Raw genomic sequence first — 16,620 nt, forward strand, 5'->3', positions numbered from 1 at the left:
TGCGTCCACGACGTCGGTTGTTCTCAAGCTCCCTACGAAGGCAAGGAAACGTCAGCAGGACCCCTGCCGCACCGCCAGCTGCGCTTCTACGGGGCTCAAGTACTTCTCCGTCGGCCACGTTAGCACATAGCTACACCCCCATTATACAGCTGGACCATCTCCTTTTATCTATAAAAGGTGATGTCCAGGGCCTTCCAAAAGAGGCGGGCAGAGTGGGAGAGACGCGGAGGAGGCTAACTCAGACACCTCACCTTAAGGTCGAACCCTAGCTCTCTCTCGCGACGCTTGTAACCCCTACTATGAGCACCCCGGTGCAAGATAATATAAGTCTCATCCTCCCTCTTGTGTTCCATCTTGCATCAACCCATCTGGGCAGGGACACGCAGCGACAAATTCACTAGTCGGTTGAGGGTCCTCGCGGGTCCAAAACACCGACAACATATATCCGCGAGTTTGAGAGCACATGTACAACATTTTCATACGCACAAGACTACACCGTTGGATTGAAAATCAAACACAGACACCGAAACTCGTATGAAGGTAAACTGTGCTTGTTGCCATCACTACCCATAATGGCTATCTGTGTTTGGAATGGTATAAATAAAAAGGGGTCCTTGTATGAAGAAACTTTCTTGGTCATTCCTAGCATATATTAAGCAAATTTGAGCATTCCAAACACTCACACAGAATGCTTGAAATTGCATTCTAGTAATTGATTGAGTCATCTATCATCTATGTGATCCTAGTATGTCGAACCTTTTGGAAAGATTGTGTGGCAACATAGGATATTGTGAGGAAGGTTTGCAACTACCTTACCGGAACAGCAAAGATAATTCTTGACTTGAAGACTAATCAATGTCGTGATAGAATAGCAAGAGTTTAGAAACCCACCTTAACATGGGGGTAGAGGTGATCACCAAATTAATGAGACCATTGGAAAAATTGGATTGACACTCTTTTGTCCATTACTTGTTTTTCTTACAATTACTTGTGATTGAAATTTTTTCGTTAATTTAAAAAATAATATTTTATACATCTAAAGTCTTAAAAGACACTCAAGTTTGAAGCCCTCTCCGCGTTCTGCGCGGCTCTTGGCCACGCGCATGCCGACGCGTGACCTTGACCTCGGACCCGAAGTTCTTTCTCCAACTCGTTTCTAAACCTCAGTCGTGTTTGCCCGTCCAGCCGTTCTTTAGTCGCTCCCAAACCATGCCACGCACGCAGCCTCGTCGCTCCCCGCCTCCATCGCCCCTCGCCTCCGTCCCCGATCTCTTGTTCCTCACTACTTGCATGTTGTGCCACGACACTCCAGCCATGGAGGCTGCAAGAGATTCAGGAGCTCGCTTGGGGGATGTCCAGCGAGCGGAGGAGGTTTCATAGGGTTGTACTAGGTATCTGGCTAAAATCCCGCAGCTCTTCCCATCTGATGCACTCTCTTTCTTCCTCCCGTTCACGCGTGCTTGGCGACGTATCTGGTTGTTCGGGTTGTCTTCCTCACCGAGCAGCCACAACAATTCAAGCCGCCGCCGTCGACTCCACCACATCCTCCTCGCCCCTACGCAATGCCAACGAGAAGCAAAGCTTCACGCCAAGTTTGCCATTATACTGTCGCATGAGTAGGAGATGGAAGAGGATACGTATTCCTCCGCCCCGCTCCCATCGGATTGTTGGACTACGAGCACTGGATCTCGCGCCTGGCCGTCGCGAAGCGCTTCTACGCGGCGCAGCTCGGCCACAGCGGTGCGGCCAGAATGCTTCGTCCAGCCCCTTGTTCCGTTCCATTGGGACTAACTTACCGGTGGCATGGTTTCTGGCAGCTTCACCTTGGACTTGCTTTTCCTGGTGCAGATCGGGGTGTGATGGAGGACCTGGACGTGGACAAGGAATCCGGCTATGCCGGTGCAGTAGAACTTCTAGCTTATCTGAAGTGATAGATTTTAGAGTTTTAGTTGTCTCCAATGTTATAGGATCTGCCGCAAGTTGATTTGAGTACTCTTTATCTTTGCCTTAGTTGACTCAATATTTTATTTGATTGTTCCCCCAAAACTTTTGTGCGCGCTATAAGCCTATATCATGGATGAAACTCACCCTAAATATGTTGTTGCATTTATGCCCATTTTGATGGCTGCTTTATTGTTGCCCTGATTTTTCCACTGCCCATTTCAGGCTTGCCCTGAGTCCCTGACTGCTCTGAGATGCTTTCGAAGGATATAATTGTCATATTACTATGCAACGTGGATATTTATTCAAGGTATTTTTCATACAATGGACATGTGAATTCAAGGTTCTTGGCCTCACCAATTGATGCATAAGAATGTAACTTAACAATTGATGTTCTTTCTCCCTTCAAACCCATTGGCCTTTTGACCTCCTTTAGAATCGCCACAGGTTGCACAAATTCATCATTCCTGGCGGACATGCCCTTTCTTTACCGAGCCCTCAGGTTGCACGAATTCATCGTTCTAGGCAGCCATGCCCTTTTTTTACCAAGTCGAGATTCAAAAAACTTCTCTTCAACTTTTGGAACTTGCTATTTTGTAAAACACACAGGGTTCAAATGGAACTTTAATTTTCTCCATGGTTTTGTAGTAGCATGTTCTCTATGTTTTGTATTAAGTGTTTGTGCATTTTATTACATTTGTGCTTCAATTCAACCTCTCTTACTATATAAATAGAAAATAATTCTCACGAGTGCAAGCTTGTTGCAGTCTACAGAATTGGGCACAATTCTTAATGGTTGCCTTTTGATTTAACTACCATTCAAATTAGCAACTCCCGAGGAGATTTATTAGACCCAATTGTTGTCCGAGATAAGATGACCTTTGTATAGATTCTTCAGTTGCCATTTCAACGATTTATTGTGATTGTAATGCTTGGCATATCAGTATCCTGGATGATGTCCATAATACACCACATACCATTGAATACTGTGCATCAGTTGTATCACTGGGAAGTGTTATTCTCACTGGTAATTGCAGGTTATTGTAATTCTTGCAACTCGCTGTGGAAGGTATATTGCAGGTTATTGTAATTCTTGCAACTCGCTATGGAAGATACCTGGACAAATGACAATATATTTATATTGGGATTATAGAAGACATCAATTTGTCCTAATTGTTATGTGACTTTGTTCATGGTGGGAGATTCATTCTTTGAAGCAGCAATTGTGCTAAATAATTTATCAAATCTTTCGCTGAATTTGAATATGGCACGAACAAAAGTTCATTCATGTTTTTCCCTTGAGTTGGATAGGGCGCCCTTCAGGCGCTCCATGATCTAGTATTGTTGATAAACTTCAAAAATTGACTTAATACAAACGAGATTGAAAATAAATTCTTAATTTCAAAAATAATATTTTTTATAGATATTGTTGATCAAAGATTCAAATCTACTGCCTTAAGACGGAATCTTAAAATATCGAATAGTGTATTGTTAATGCATTACGACATTGTACAACAATCGTTGTACATGGTTTTCCAAAACCAGTGTCGAAAGCTTCTGCACGAGGAGCGAAGGCACGCTACAGCGGGGCAGGAGAAGAACGATGCCGATCGGGTCCCCGTGGCACACAGCGCGCGCACAACACCACGAATCTCAACCGCCCAAGGATTGTGAGATGCTGCCGTAGCCGTCAAAATTAGAACAATCATCTATTGCAGACGTAGATTTGCTCCCGAGATTTTTAGGAGTTATGGACGTTTCATATATAGATAGAACAGAATTGTGTGCGGGCCTAAAGCAATTAGAGGCTGTTTGTTTACATTTATAATCTCCTCTGTTCAAAATAAGTTGTATTATATAATCTGGTGGTAACCTACTCTGTTTAAAATAAGTTATGTTATATAATATCCTATAATTTTATAAATTTATAATTCCTCTGTTTTACTGGACGGAATTTTAACGAATTAGGTTTCTACTAACTAAAACTATGACTTCATAGATTTTCCATCCAAAAAAAGCGTTTCTACTTTAAACTCCACATTTCTAGACATTCTGGTAGTTCGACCGTGTATTTTTTTTGTTTTGGTATCTCTAGAATATGAGTGTGTGAAGCAGGCCAGTATTCCTCAGATATCAAAAACGATTTACAACATTTATCATGTGCAGTTGTTCACACGATCCAATCAATTAACTATCAGAATGTAATATAACATCGTAGGAAGTATAAAGTCTGTAGAAAATGAAACACAAACCTATAGACGATGAAATTTTTTTGTGAGGGTCACTATGTAAAGGGAAGATGAAAATGTACGGCAATACTCTGCAAATGCCTCAGATTTAAGTTTTTTTCACAGCGGAATCGCTACAAAGTATATTTAACACCATCATCGGCAATTTGCTCGAGATAATACACCAGCCTAAACTTGTGTTAAACAGCCTAATGGTACACTTGACAACGATGATAAAATGACAGAAAAACGAATTAATCACATTGGAAAAAGAACAGATTCAAGACCACAGTCTGCCTCAGTGGTAGTGACAATTTGTGGATCGTCATGGAACAATTCCGATAATACGTGCATTTTTTATGCATCATCGGCAGCCAACGAACATGACAAGAAGCAAGACCCCGAAAGAAAGATACACAGAGAAAGGAGATTTAGTTTTGGAAAAGCTAAAGCATTAGAGGGACGGCCATTGAAGGCGAGTTTTGGATTTGGAAAAGCTAAAGCATCAGAGAGATTCCCATTATAGACTTGGTCTATCATGCCCGGAAAAGGGTTCTGATGTCCCTGTCTTGTTCTCATCACCTGCTTGCATCCAATCTCAATCCAAATCGACAAGAAGAAAAACGATAAACTCAAGCAACCAAAGATCTCAGAGCATAAAAGAAAGAAGAGCAAAGACCAGCCCGCAGCACGAATAGAAGGATGCAAACAACATAGTGGAGAGTATCGCATGGAAGGCGCGGCTGCCGTCGGCGAGGACTGTGAGACGAGGCGATTGTTGGGACATCGCTCCGGCGGCCTTATATATAGCTGTCGTCGGACTTCCTAGGGTTTTCCGGTAGGATGTTGTAGTTTGTGGGCTGGGCCTATTGTCCACGAGTTCGAACGGGCCTAAGCGTTCTATTATCTTCTCTGTTTAGTGGGAAATTTTTTTTATTTCGGCCCATGCATAAGTTATACGCTTAGACTATCTCCAGCAACGTACTCTATATACATCCTCTATATCCGTCATTTACAGTCTTCTCTACAAGATTCAATCTCCTATATCTACTTTCTCTCCAACAACGTCCTCTAAATCACGTCCTCTATATGTAAATACCTATATTAAAGACATTTTTAATTTTTTTAATTTTTGTACATACGTATTTGTCATACTCTTAAATATATTGTACATATTTTAGTTTTATTAAACCGGTTGTTTAAAGTATTCAAATAGATAGAGAACCGTTTAGAGAAACTCTACATATAGAGGATCCAGCAGCGTTCTCTAAATTTAGAGGACCGTTTAAAGGACGTTGCTGGAGGGAGTAGAGGACGTCCTCACCCTCTAAATTTAGGGTACAGAACCCTTTAGAGAGTATTGTTGGACCCAGACTTAACCATCCCTTATTACAAATGGTCCAGACTCCATTCAGACAACTCAAACGAACAAGTTCGTACAATTCGGCTAAAAGAAGTGAAATTACTTTCTTTCAAGAACACTCGAACAAGGTCAACAAGATAGCGATAGAATGATTCAAGTACAAGGAGCTGATATCTCAAGCATAATCAACTTCCGCTTAAGGGCCAATTCGGTTCCCAGTCAGGTTGCTTATTTATATAAGCTTTGATGAGTTAGAATAATTTAGATTAAGGGCTAATTCGGTTCCCAGTCAGGTTCCACCCATCTCAGACGCCATAGGTTCTCTATTCTTAGGATCTACCTGGCCTGGCCACTCAAAGAAAAAGTACAATCTGCTGGGTTTTGACATCAGCGAGGATAAGTCACGTACGAGTTCAGGGCACATGATCTTTCGAAGTGCCATAGGAATTCTAAGAATAAGGGATGGTTCCCAGTCGGGTGGGTCGGGTGGCCTATAATGAGTCTAAAGGCCTGTTTGGTTTGATGCCTAAGTTGCTACACTTTGCCTAACTTTTCTGCCTAAGGTTAGTTCTTCAATTCGAACGACTAACCTTAGATAAAGTGTGGCATATTTAAGCACGAACCAAACAACCCCTAATTTGGATTGACTCCGCAATACAAAAACCAGTGGATCCTGATAACCTATTCGAAATTCGAACAGAGCAAATACTTGTCATTGTTAATGAGCCACCTTCACCCGCTGCGGCTCAGCTCACTTCGAGCTTGACTCGGTAAGGCTAACAGACACTGTTTGGAAGTGTAGTATTTTTACAGTTTTAAAACAATACTATGGCATTTGATGATACTATAGTATTGAAACTCAAAAAGGTGTTTAGTTTATACAGGTAAAACACAGTTTTAAATACCATGTTTTATTCAAAACCGTGGTATTTTTAAGTTTTCGAAACTCTACTCGGGACTTTAGTTTTCTTCTCTTCTCTCTGCATATACTTTGTTTTTTTCCAATAGAACCAAACAGATCTCGGTTTTAAACAATACTATGGTTTTACTATGGTAAAGTGATATCGTAGTATTGTGTCATGTATAATTGTAAACTGTGGTATCTCAAAGTTATAGTATTTCAAAACTGCATTTTCAAACAGACCCTAACGAGCTAGTATAAAACAAAGTTTGGCTCGGCTCGGCTCGTCCTAAACCTCGAACAGGGTCAGTTTCGCTCCAAGCACATAGTTCGGCACTGAAGAATACATGATGCATTAAAATAGATGTAGAAGCTGAAGAGCGCAAAGTGTTAATGGCAAGTGTGATATCTTAACACCCGTCACAACCACGAATATGAGAATATCTATAAACTGCATCTGCACCAAACTGTATTGTGAAGAGAGAGAGAGAGAGAGAGAGAGAGAGAGAGAGGAGATCCAGTACATAGCAGCTGTCCCAAAAAAATCAAACTTGCATATCTAGTGGCAGCTGGAATGTACTAACCGCAATGCAACATTTGAGACGGCGATCCTCGACCTTCATTTGCTGCAGAACCGATTGGTTTTCTGAAATTTTGAAACCAGTAGCCTATCCTTGGCACATACAGTCAGGTGCAGGATAAGTGTAGATGGATTGCGTTGCCTTTCTCAACCGGATTTGCCCGTATCTTCCTTTGTGTCCTGCCTGTACAACCTGCTGAAACTCTGGCCACTCCATGCTCTTATTCGCAAAGGTGCGCCCAAGCAGTGCCATGTTTGGCCTTATGGTCTTCAAGTTCTCATAGCTTCGGTGAGCCACCTGAGGCGAAGAATTGTTCTAGTGAAGGCTACGCGTTAAAGGAATGATCTAATAAATATAGAGGCAACGATAACTTACCAAAGCATTGTGCATGTTTCCAGGAGATGCAGATATGAAAATGTCGCTATGCATGCTGATATAATAGTCAAGAGCTGCTAGAACAGAAGCCTTCCCTTCAACATTAGCAAGTTCATCTTCAGATGCAAGGCTCCTCTTGTCCTCCATCAACGGAAATAGTTTGCGCAAGCTAGAGATCCTGGCTTCTCCACCATATACCTGGATATGTGAGGCGTGTTAGAGCATCTCCACCAGATCTCCTATACTCTCCCTATCCATCAAATAGGAAGGCAACAGCTGCAGTAGATCTCTTATCACATATCCTATCCCTATATTTTAGGAGATCTCCTAAATCCACCACCAACTCTCCTAAATAAAGGGGAGACCTCTCCCTCTCCTAAATCAGGATGAGTTTTGGTAATTTGCTGGAGCAAAGGTCTCTTATATCATAGAGTTACTTTTGAAAGGTTTCTTATAACTAATTATAGGGGAGAAGAAATAGGAGATCTGGTGGAGATGCTCTTAAAACTTCCTGATTTCCCCTGCAAGAAAAGGTTAGAGCACAGAAGAGTCAAACCTTGTGAGATGCAAGATAGAGTCGAGTTCTGTTGTCAAAGCCAAGGGCTACCAGTAACAGCCCAATCTCTTCTGGGGTCAATGGGCAGCGTCCTGTGTTCCGAAGCTCCTCATCAGTTAGCTGTGAATTTAATACCCTTCCTTGCCATATAACTTGCCTGTACTTAGCAAGAGCTAGCTGTTCAGCTCTGCCACCTCCAAAGTCACATGCAGAATGTGCAGCCATATCCTGAAAAGTTTAGATAAATTTGCAATGTTCTGGAACAGAAATTCTTTTAGGAGCACAAAGATACACAAGCACCGTCCAATACTGCAGAAGTTGTCATCTACCTTATCAAAACGGAGATGCAAAACTGCATATTTTTCAGCTTGATTTGTGTCTCCTACAACTTGATGGATAGATTTACTGGAATGAACCCGGACCGGAGACCTCAAGCGCTTCACAAGTGTTTCTCCAAGTGAGATAATGTGAGAACGGAAGACCAGAGCTTGGAAGTTAACTTTACAACGCAAGCGTTGAAGATCCACAGGCAAATCATCAAATGCAAGGCGGTGAGAAAAGGGAGCGATCGCAACAATCCCATAGCTGGCAGTGGAACAGCAGGAGATAAGATTGCTGGTGAAAATTATCTTCATCGAGTAACCAACTCAGTAAATCAAACAATAGTTAGACATAATGTTAACAGAAATAGAGCAAATTCAGTAGCAGCTGAGCTGGGCAAAACATGAACAACCTTCTCAGGAATTGTATTCAATATGTCAAGTGTCTATCAATCTCAAAATCAGTGCAAAATCTCAACTAAGGCATCATTAAAGAGAGAGCTAGAAAGATGTCTTGTGATACAAGCGCCTTCAGAAAGTAAAACTACATGCATAACAAATAGTCAAATAGAGACACTGCAAGTTCAATTTGTCACTGACCTTTGCAGGATAGGACTGACATTCTCCAAATACCAATTTGCTGAGGCATGAAGAGGTGCAGTTTTTATTCTTGTAGCACGGATGCCTGTGCCATAGTACTCTCTTGTGCTCCAAGAAAATTCTTTTGGAAGCACTTTGATAATGGAAACTTCATCTTTTAGGGAGTTGATAAAGTGATCCACATCAAAAATTTCTTCAAATGAGCTGCAGCCAGGAAAAAATGAACCAGTATAATATATAAAAAAAAATATTTCTGCCTCAACAGGAGAACATGGAATATATAGTTTCAAACTACAGAGGCACCTTGAATCCTTCCAAACAGGGTTTACTTCAAGATGTGGGATCACAAGAGTAGCATTAAGAATCTTTGCAACTGCAATGGCATCACATATCTACAGAATTGGAATAAAGAGTTGGCCAATCTAAAGCCTGGATAAAGAAAGCTATCTCATGTCCTAAAATCATACTAATAGTAATTAGAAGAGCATACCCCCATTCTTTGTTGGTTCAATCCACCATCAAGAAATACTTGGATGTATCCACTTGGTTCCAGAGGTAATTCTAACATTAAAATAAAAGATGTTTAATTAATTAATTTCTTCAACAGGAAGAGGAACTATGTTTCATCATCACATAAAAGAAGTAAATTACTGTGAGAAACTGATGGCGTTAAGCATGGTTTCCACCCCTGATATGGCAAGGGTGACCATAGATCTTTCTTTTGTCCGTCTGTCTGCAACAAAACATATGTTAAAATATCATCAACCACAATGACAGCAGTTTTCATTTGACATAGATGTACTCACAGCTGTCCATCGCAAGGCCTCATTCAAAAGAGAAGGATGCATTGGCTTAGGGGCATTCCACTCCTGCAAAATACCGGAAACAAAACATTGGCATGTGCAAAATCCAAAAATGGAATATAACATTTTTACAGAATAATTCACCAGAAGCATACTTCTACCATAATCTCATAAGTTGATCTCATACATTATGCACACAATAGTACCAACTGGTGATCAAGGCAAGTACTCCAGTACACACTTCATCCCATTTCTATATATTAAAGCCGGAAGCAATACTCAACGCTTAGACTGTCCATGTCGTTCTTCTTTTTTCAGCCGTCCATTTGCATTCCTACGTCTAGAAACGTTCCGTAGCTAACTCATGAATCTGCGAAGCGGCTGAGCGAGGAGGCGCGAGACGCGTCGGCATCCACTTCCCCCTCCGTAGCGCGCCCACCAGGCACCAGCATCGCCGCCAGCCCGCCATCCGGCCCTCTCTGCCCTCCCGCTCTGAATCCAGGAGTCCGTGTCTACGGAGTACGCAGACAGGAGGGAGACAGAGAGGAATAGACGCCACAGAACTGAATTGGATGGATCGGTCCTTGGGTTGAGGCAGCTGCGCGTGTGCCCACCACCAGGAACGACAACTGGGCAAGGCTGGCGTGCTTCCGTTCCCAATGGACTAGATTGGTTAGTGGACCTCTTGGATCGAATTTGGTTACTCTGAGGACAAAAATACACATATCTAGGCGATCAAATTTGGTTAATCTAACGACAAAAGTACACTAGTCTTGGAACAAATTTAGAATATCTGTGTGCATCTTATGATTAAAATATTATGTAAACTAAAGATCTGTCATAATATTTGCAAAAGAAAGAACAAAATATCGCCACACTTTGTTGTTTTTAATTGAACTTTTATTTGGGGTGCTATGTTTTGTTATCATATCAAAATCAGTCTAAGACTCTATTAGATTTTTGATCCGTCACTATGCACGATTAAATCCCAAACTCTTTTCAAGTCCACCAGTCTAGCTAGATCAGCTTCGCTAGACAACCAATTAAGGTAGAAAGCTACAACATTTCTGTTACTTATATTACTAAATTCTTTTTTACACGCCCCGTTATTTTCTACACGTGCAGGGTGCGCGCAATTTACTAGTATACCACTAAAAGAAAAACGAAGATCCTTAAGGACATATACAGGCATGGATCCTTCAAAAGAGTCAGCTCTTTAGATAGTAGCTTTATAGTTCAGTAATTTCCACTAAGGTCATAAGTTTGCATTTTCTCTAACATGGTGCGTAATAAACCATTAAATATAACTAAAATTTTGTCAGTTTTGCCACGCCATTTCTCCACAAGTACAGCCACATCAATCCCCCTAAAATGATCCAGCAATTGCGCACCACAAACAAAGGGCGCGGCTTCACCAAGGCGCCGCAAATTAGCAACAGAAACCGCACGAAGCAACTAAACAAGCTGACGACATGACGCTACGCCTGCTCAAATCGAATGACGCAACAGTGGGGAGGGGAAAGTGGGGCTCACCGAGAAGACAGAAGGGAAAGCGTGGCCAAGAGGGGAGAACAACCCGGGGAATAAGACCGGCAGAAACACCACGACCGCGGCGGCGAAGACCGCCGGGCCCCTCGCCGGAGACAGCGAAGGCGACGCCCTCCGCATCACCCTGCTTCGGTGGGGAAGACGAGTAGGGGCAAAGGGAAAGCCCAAAAGCGTGGACTGAGTTTTCTACGGGAAAGCCCAAATTCAGCCCATTGAGCGTGAGTCCATCTTCCCTTGACGGATTAAATTTTATTTTTAATTCGTTTTTTCAAAAATATACTCATGTCACCATTTTAATTGATGAAATAAAAACCGATGAAAACAATATCATTTCATCATCACTACTATAAAGTACTAGTTTTCACGGTTCCACGGTTTTCATCGTTATCCGCCCTTCTCGCTTTATACAAAAATAAGATAAAACTATGCAAAAGGGTTCAAACTTTGGTTATTGACTTCATATTCACACCCACTTAATTAATAGAACACACATATTTTGTATTTATTAAAACAAAATTTACTCGTATGATATATACAAAACCGTAATAATACACGGACATTTGACTAATATAAGTTGTGTGTGACATCGTGTGACAACTTTTTTGGCAAAGACGAATTAATAAAAACATAAAATATATTTTGCTTGGTCCAGGACTAATATAGGGATGGCAATCTTATCCATACATATGAGATTTCATATTAGGTATGGTGTTCCATATCAGGTACGAGCATGAAAATTTACCGCGCGTGCATGAGCCTCAAGTACCTATAAAGATATATATAGGCAGTATGCTGTCATCAAAATTTACCGACGGGTATCCGATGATACATGTAATTTAAGAATATATACATCACTTATATCATATGTATTCATGTTGGCTAACTAATTTGACATGTGATTTGTATCATATAAATAACATGTCAAACTATAAATATACTATTTTTATAGATAACTGAACAAAGTGGTTGTGTAAGGGATTAACTTGTTACTTTTGTTATTTGAGTTATTGTATAAGTTATTTTGTGTTATTTTGCAATGGCGGAGGGCCCAATGTGACATGTTGTGGCAGCTGGCACACTTTTTTTTACACATATGAACTTTGGCCTAGGAACAAGCCTAGCACATGACTCGGATTGAAGCTCCCATTTGTGCCTAAAACTGTTCTGTGTCGTTGGTCCCTGCCACTAGATTCATGGTTATGCTCGCTGCTGCCGCCAGCACTAGACATTTATAGCTTTGTGCCGAGGTCCAAGGATTGCTCCCAGTCTCGATTTCGGAACCGAGAGTAACCATTGTTGGAGCAAAGATCTAACCAGACCTCAAACCAACTATCGGGTGACCTCGCCTGCACTACAACAGCTACATTTTCGGCGGCCAGACGCCGCCGAAAATAAGCTATTGCTTGCCACATGGCGTCGGGCATATAACCACGAAACATGACAGGGATAATCCTCTCCATTAATATATGGAAGTCATGGCTCTTTAACCCAGTTAGTTTTCCCGTTTTCAAATTCACAGCTCTTTTCAAGCCCGCAGCATAACCATCGGGAAATTTAATTTTTTTCATCCATCTCATTACCTCGATCTTGTCTTTAGAGGTAAGACAGAACAAGGCACGGGGCGGCCTACCGTTGTCATTGAGCACTTGGGTTGGTCGGTCACAAAGCATTGCTAGATCTCTTCGAGCTTTCAGATTGTCCTTTGTTTTGTCAAAATGCATGCAGGTGTGTATGAGGGCTTCAGCAACATTACTTTCTTGGTGCATGACATCAATGTTGTGCACAAGAATCAATGACGACATATAAGGGAGCTCCCAGAGACCACATATATGTGTCCAGTTGTGGTCCACTCCGAATCCTTCGTACTTGTCCCCCTTTTCATTTAGGACAAGGTTGTTCAGCTGAGCATATATTTCTGCCGCGTTAAGACGTTTAGGCGGACCTTTGGTGACCACAGTGTTCTTTATAAAGTTTTTCTTATCGCTTCTAAAGGGGTGTTTCCTGGGCAACCAGCGTCGATGACAATCGAAGTAAGTGATCTTTCCACCATGAGCAAGACGGAAGCAATCTGTATCTGAACCGCAATATGGACATGTCAATCTACCATGTGTACTCCAACCGGTAAAAATAGCATACGCCATGAAGTCATGCACCGACCACAAATACGCAACTCGAAGTTTGAATATCTGTTTTGTAAAAACATCGTATGCTTCATCACCTTTCCAAAGATCCTTCAACTCTTCAATCAAGGGTTTTAACATGACATTGAGGTTCTTTCCAGGATAGTCTGGGCCAGGAATGATTAAGCAAAGAAATATAAATTCATATTTCATACAAAGAGAAGGTGGAAGGTTGTATGGAATAACAAAGACGGGCCAACATGAGTATGATGATGCCATTTGACCAAAAGGTGTGAAGCCGCGAGGCCGATTCGAACATTCCTCGGATCAGCTGCAAACTCGGGATCAAACGTGTCGAGAGCCTTCCATGCATCCCCATCTGAAGGGTGCACGATTAGGTCATCGTTATCACGGACACCTTCTTTGTGCCATCGCATGTGCATAGCGGTTTTTTTAGATAGAAACATCCGTTTCACTCGAGGAGTTAGTGGCAAGTAGCGGAGCTGCTTATGTGCAACATCTGTCATCACCTTCTCACCCTCATCATTAACAACTTCCACAAATCTAGATTGTCCACATTTCAGACATTTTTTCTCTTTCGCATGCTCCTTCATAAAAAGCATACAATTATTTTTGCACGCATCAATCTTCTCATAATCCATACCGAGACCTTTGATAATTGTCTTTGATTGGTACATGTCTTTAGGCAACTTATTGGGCTTTGGGAGCACATCTCCTAATAACTTTAAAATCTCATTGTAACAATTGTTCGAGAAAAAGTACTTGGACTTAATGGACATGAGCCGAGTCACAAAAGCGAGTATACTCACATCTGTGTGTTCATGCAACGGCTCTTCAGAGTCTTTTAGTAGTTTAAAAAATCTGGAAACCTCTGGTGTGGCAGGATCCTCGGAGCTTAGGTTGAATTCTGCACGTAGCGAATCTAGCATCTCATGCATCGCATCATCGTCAGCCCAATCATTGTTCTCCTCCTCTTCTACATTCCTGTTGGGTACTACCTCACCATGATGTTCCCACACCTCATATCCGGGCATAAATCCAAACTGACAAAGATCTAGGCTAACTCTTTCCTTATTAAGAAATATACTGTTTTCGTGACGCCTACAAGGGCATCTGACAGTGCCGGTTAAGGACAAGGCGAATACGTGGTCCACAAAATCTTTGGTCTTGGCTACCCACTCATCAGAATGACGTCCATTTCTACTCCAGTCATTGTACATCCATGCACGATCTTCAGCCATGCCTGAGACTGTTAAACCGAACCATATCGTGAAAACGTTATTCAACTACGTTAATGGTTTCGGTCCTATATATATGTATAGGCAAGAATAGGTTCTAAATCCACAGCAAGCTAGCAGGACCAAAAAAATTTCGGCAGCATGACCTCGCTGCCACTAAACAATATAAGAATGAACCACATATACCACGTACATATGTTTTTCCTAAACGACATAAACCACATATAATACTAATCAACAAACACATATATAATTAATCAACAAACACATATATATAAACCACTAATACATTAATAAACCACATATTATACAATAAAATATGGCCAAAAATACACAATATAATTTCAAAAACGTACTAAACAATAGTATTAATCAAGCGCACTAATCAACAAACACAATTACAACGATATACTAATTTCGGCGGCAATTAAATAAAAGGCCGTCGAAAATAAGAAATAAAATAGACAAAAAATACCTTAATGGACACGGCGGGGGTCCACGGCGCGGCGGGGGTGGCCAGCGAGGTCGGACCGCGGGCGGCTGGCGGGGGCGGATGACGGGGCCGGTCGGCGACCGTCCACGGCGCGGCGGGGGCGGCGGCCGACGAGGGCGAACCGCGCGCTCGGGCGGCCGGTGGGGGCCGACGGCGGGGGCCGAGGGCGGGGGCGGCCGGCGAGGGGCGACGGTGGGGCGCGCGGCAGGGGCTGGCGGCGACGGCGGCGGACGAACGGCCGAGCGCGCGCGGGATCGAGCGAGAGAGAGAAAGACAGAGAACAGAGAAGGAGACACGGTTTTTAATGTTTAATTTTCGGCGGCCGAGACAGGTAGCCGCCGAAATTAGTGCTATTTTCGGCGGCTACGTCTTAGGCCGCCGAAATTAGTGCTATTTTCGGCGGCCGAGACAGATAGCCGCCGAAATTAGTGCTATTTTCGGCGGCCTGCGCAGGCCGCCGAAAATAACGTGTAATTTTCGGCGACCAGGGTTCAACCGCCGAAAATAACCCTGGCCGCCGAAAATGATCTACAGTGTTGTTGTGCTGGAATCAAGTTAATCATATCTATGAATGCAGGACCCAAATGTAACCAGAGACCTCAGGCCTCCTATATGATCGGTGCGGGCCACAGTGCATGAGAGCCTTTGCACCCCCGCATACGCAACATCGATGGAGCAAATACTGTCTGACACCAGGGCTCGTCACCTCGAGGACAAAGGCCGTACAGAGGATCATTGCGCTCGTGTCGCCGTTGACTCCCCCTTTGTGCAAGTCAAGCCAACCCTGTGAGGTCCTGGGACCTTGAGACCAGCTACGGCTAAGACGAGCGAAGGTCGAAGACACCAGAACCTTAACGTCCATGTCGGAGTCCTTGAAACACAAGAACAGTGTTTAGAAAATTTCTTAGTGAGCATTGGAAGGTGTTGGAACTCAAGAACGATGCGAAGAAGAGGAGAAAAATGTGTACGCATAACTTAGTAAATTGGATTATACTCTAATAATATTTATCTAAGTCATGGGAAGGTGCTTAAGAAAGTCCAAAGTTGAATGGAAGAGAAAGAGAATAAAAAGGATAGGTCTACAGTTGTCTCTGGCGCACCGGATTGCATGCATAGAGAAGGCAGCAGGGGGCTTGGGCGGTCTGGTGCACCGGACCACCGACAGCGAAGAAGACACTCTTGGGAATTTGGGCTAAAAATCATTGGACCATCTACAATCTTAGTTTGATGGTGCACCGGACCTCGGCTTCAACGGCTAGTTCACGGGCAGCGGCTGGCCCAATGGCTAGCTGATATGGAGTCCGGTCCGTTGGTGCACTGGACTAGTCTGGTGTAGCCTAAGATAGAAAGGACCAATCAGGATCCCAGAGTTAGGGCTATAAGACCCGATCCGGTAGTGCATCGGACTAATCTGGTGCCCCCGAGTAGAGCAGATCTGGGTAGTTTTTAGTAACAACCATTTAGCCCTTGGGGCTATAAATAGGCCCCTCTACACCCTTAACCAGTACACCCAAGCAGCAAGCAAGTGGAGA

At 42.8% G+C, this 16,620-nt stretch overlaps 1 protein-coding gene and 3 non-coding genes across 4 annotated transcripts; all 4 read right to left on the reverse strand.

Annotated features, from left to right (window-relative positions):
• Positions 1-4,264: 4,264 nt before the first annotated feature.
• Positions 4,265-4,338, reverse strand: LOC111589844 (small nucleolar RNA Z267). Its single transcript, XR_004851676.1, has one exon. It is a non-coding gene; the product is annotated as a small nucleolar RNA Z267 (small nucleolar RNA).
• A 125-nt stretch (positions 4,339-4,463) lies between these two features.
• On the reverse strand, positions 4,464-4,542 carry LOC111589866 (small nucleolar RNA snoR122). The gene has a single exon (XR_004851696.1). It is a non-coding gene; the product is annotated as a small nucleolar RNA snoR122 (small nucleolar RNA).
• Positions 4,543-4,668: 126 nt separating this feature from the next.
• LOC111589849 (small nucleolar RNA R44/J54/Z268 family) lies at positions 4,669-4,758 on the reverse strand. The gene has a single exon (XR_004851681.1). It is a non-coding gene; the product is annotated as a small nucleolar RNA R44/J54/Z268 family (small nucleolar RNA).
• A 2,004-nt stretch (positions 4,759-6,762) lies between these two features.
• Positions 6,763-11,421, reverse strand: LOC100283829 (uncharacterized). Its single transcript, NM_001156727.2, has 10 exons — positions 11,202-11,421; positions 9,672-9,734; positions 9,517-9,598; positions 9,356-9,426; positions 9,169-9,257; positions 8,866-9,069; positions 8,275-8,530; positions 7,946-8,173; positions 7,390-7,587; positions 6,763-7,311 (listed from the first exon to the last, which is right to left on the reverse strand). Exons 1-10 carry the CDS (start codon positions 11,334-11,336, stop codon positions 7,102-7,104), a joined length of 1,536 nt encoding a protein of 511 aa, NP_001150199.1. The 5' UTR covers positions 11,337-11,421; the 3' UTR covers positions 6,763-7,101.
• Between the last annotated feature and the right edge of the window lie 5,199 nt (positions 11,422-16,620).

The sequence above is a fragment of the Zea mays genome, chromosome 7 (assembly GCF_902167145.1).
Source record: "Zea mays cultivar B73 chromosome 7, Zm-B73-REFERENCE-NAM-5.0, whole genome shotgun sequence".
Classification (NCBI taxonomy): domain Eukaryota; kingdom Viridiplantae; phylum Streptophyta; class Magnoliopsida; order Poales; family Poaceae; genus Zea; species Zea mays.

Bases quoted from the DNA above. Each gene is read 5' to 3' on its own strand.
- LOC100283829 (NM_001156727.2), bottom strand. From the start codon at position 11,336: ATGCGGAGGGCGTCGCCTTCGCTGTCTCCGGCGAGGGGCCCGGCGGTC. The intron at 9,427-9,516 runs GTAATTTACTTC...TTTTAATGTTAG, and splicing joins AACGCCATCAGTTTCTCACA to AATTACCTCTGGAACCAAGT. The intron at 8,531-8,865 runs GTCAGTGACAAA...TTCCACTGCCAG, and splicing joins GTCAGTCCTATCCTGCAAAG to CTATGGGATTGTTGCGATCG.